This window comes from Mandrillus leucophaeus, unplaced genomic scaffold (genome assembly GCF_000951045.1).
Source record: "Mandrillus leucophaeus isolate KB7577 unplaced genomic scaffold, Mleu.le_1.0 Scaffold508, whole genome shotgun sequence".
NCBI classification, from domain to species: domain Eukaryota; kingdom Metazoa; phylum Chordata; class Mammalia; order Primates; family Cercopithecidae; genus Mandrillus; species Mandrillus leucophaeus.
The window spans coordinates 1,174,488-1,175,306 of NW_012105453.1; the positions used below are offsets into that span (position 1 = coordinate 1,174,488).

General features: G+C 65.4%; 1 protein-coding gene across 1 annotated transcript in view; it reads right to left on the bottom strand.

The window, feature by feature from the left end:
- Nucleotides 1–378, bottom strand: part of KCNA6 (potassium channel, voltage gated shaker related subfamily A, member 6) — a 50,452-nt gene extending 50,074 nt beyond the window's left edge. The window contains exon 1 of the mRNA XM_011996273.1: nt 131–378. Within this exon, the coding sequence (XP_011851663.1) occupies nt 131–378 (248 nt within the window). The remainder of the gene's footprint in view (nt 1–130) is intronic.
- Nucleotides 379–819: the final 441 nt, after the last annotated feature.

An 819-nucleotide genomic window follows, 5' to 3' on the forward strand; every position in this document is an offset into this window, starting at 1 on the left:
AGCTACTCGGGAGGTTGAGGCAGGAGAATCGCTTGAACCCGGGACTGTCTCTTATACACATCTAGATGTGTATGACTGGTAGTAGTAGAGGATGGCGTCGAAGCTGGGCCGGTTGCGGTCGAAGAAGTACTCGTTCCTCAGGGGGTCGAAGAAGCGGACTCGGCGGCCGGGGTCTCCGAGCAGCGTGTCCGGAAACAGCGACAGGGTGCGCAGTTGTGTCTCAAAGCGCAGCCCGGAGATATTGATCACCAGCCGCTCGCTACTACAGCAGCCCCCGCCCCCGCCGGCCTCCGGGAAGTCTCCCGCATCCTGTTGCTCCCCCTCCGGCCCACGGACCTCCCCCGGCGCCGCCAGCGTAAGGGATTTCTCCGATCTCATGCCCCCTCGGAGGTGCGCTCCCCGCCACTAGGACGGCGCCCACGACACAACCTCTGGAGCGCGGCACCCGCTCCCTGGCTCCCGGCTGCGCCCTCTTTAGGGTGGGGCTCGTGCTCCTCCCGGTTCGCGGTCTGACCTGACGGTTGGGTCCGTGAGCCCTAAAGCCCTGGTCCCTGCAAGGCTGGGTCTGGGGAGGTGACCTGGGCGCTGGGGATTTGGTTCTGCGCTTCCCGTTACCCGCGCCCCGGTGCTAGAGCTTACTGGGATGCCCGGAACCGCACACGGGCGCGTGTGAAACTGGCTGCCCGAAAAGACGCGTGGCTTCGCCCCCAGCGGTGCCTGAGACCCGGCTCCCGGACGCAGGGGTCCGCCCTCCAGCCGGGCTGGCTCTTCCCAGTTCCCACTGCCAGGTTCAGGAAATTTCTGGGAGACATTTTTCTG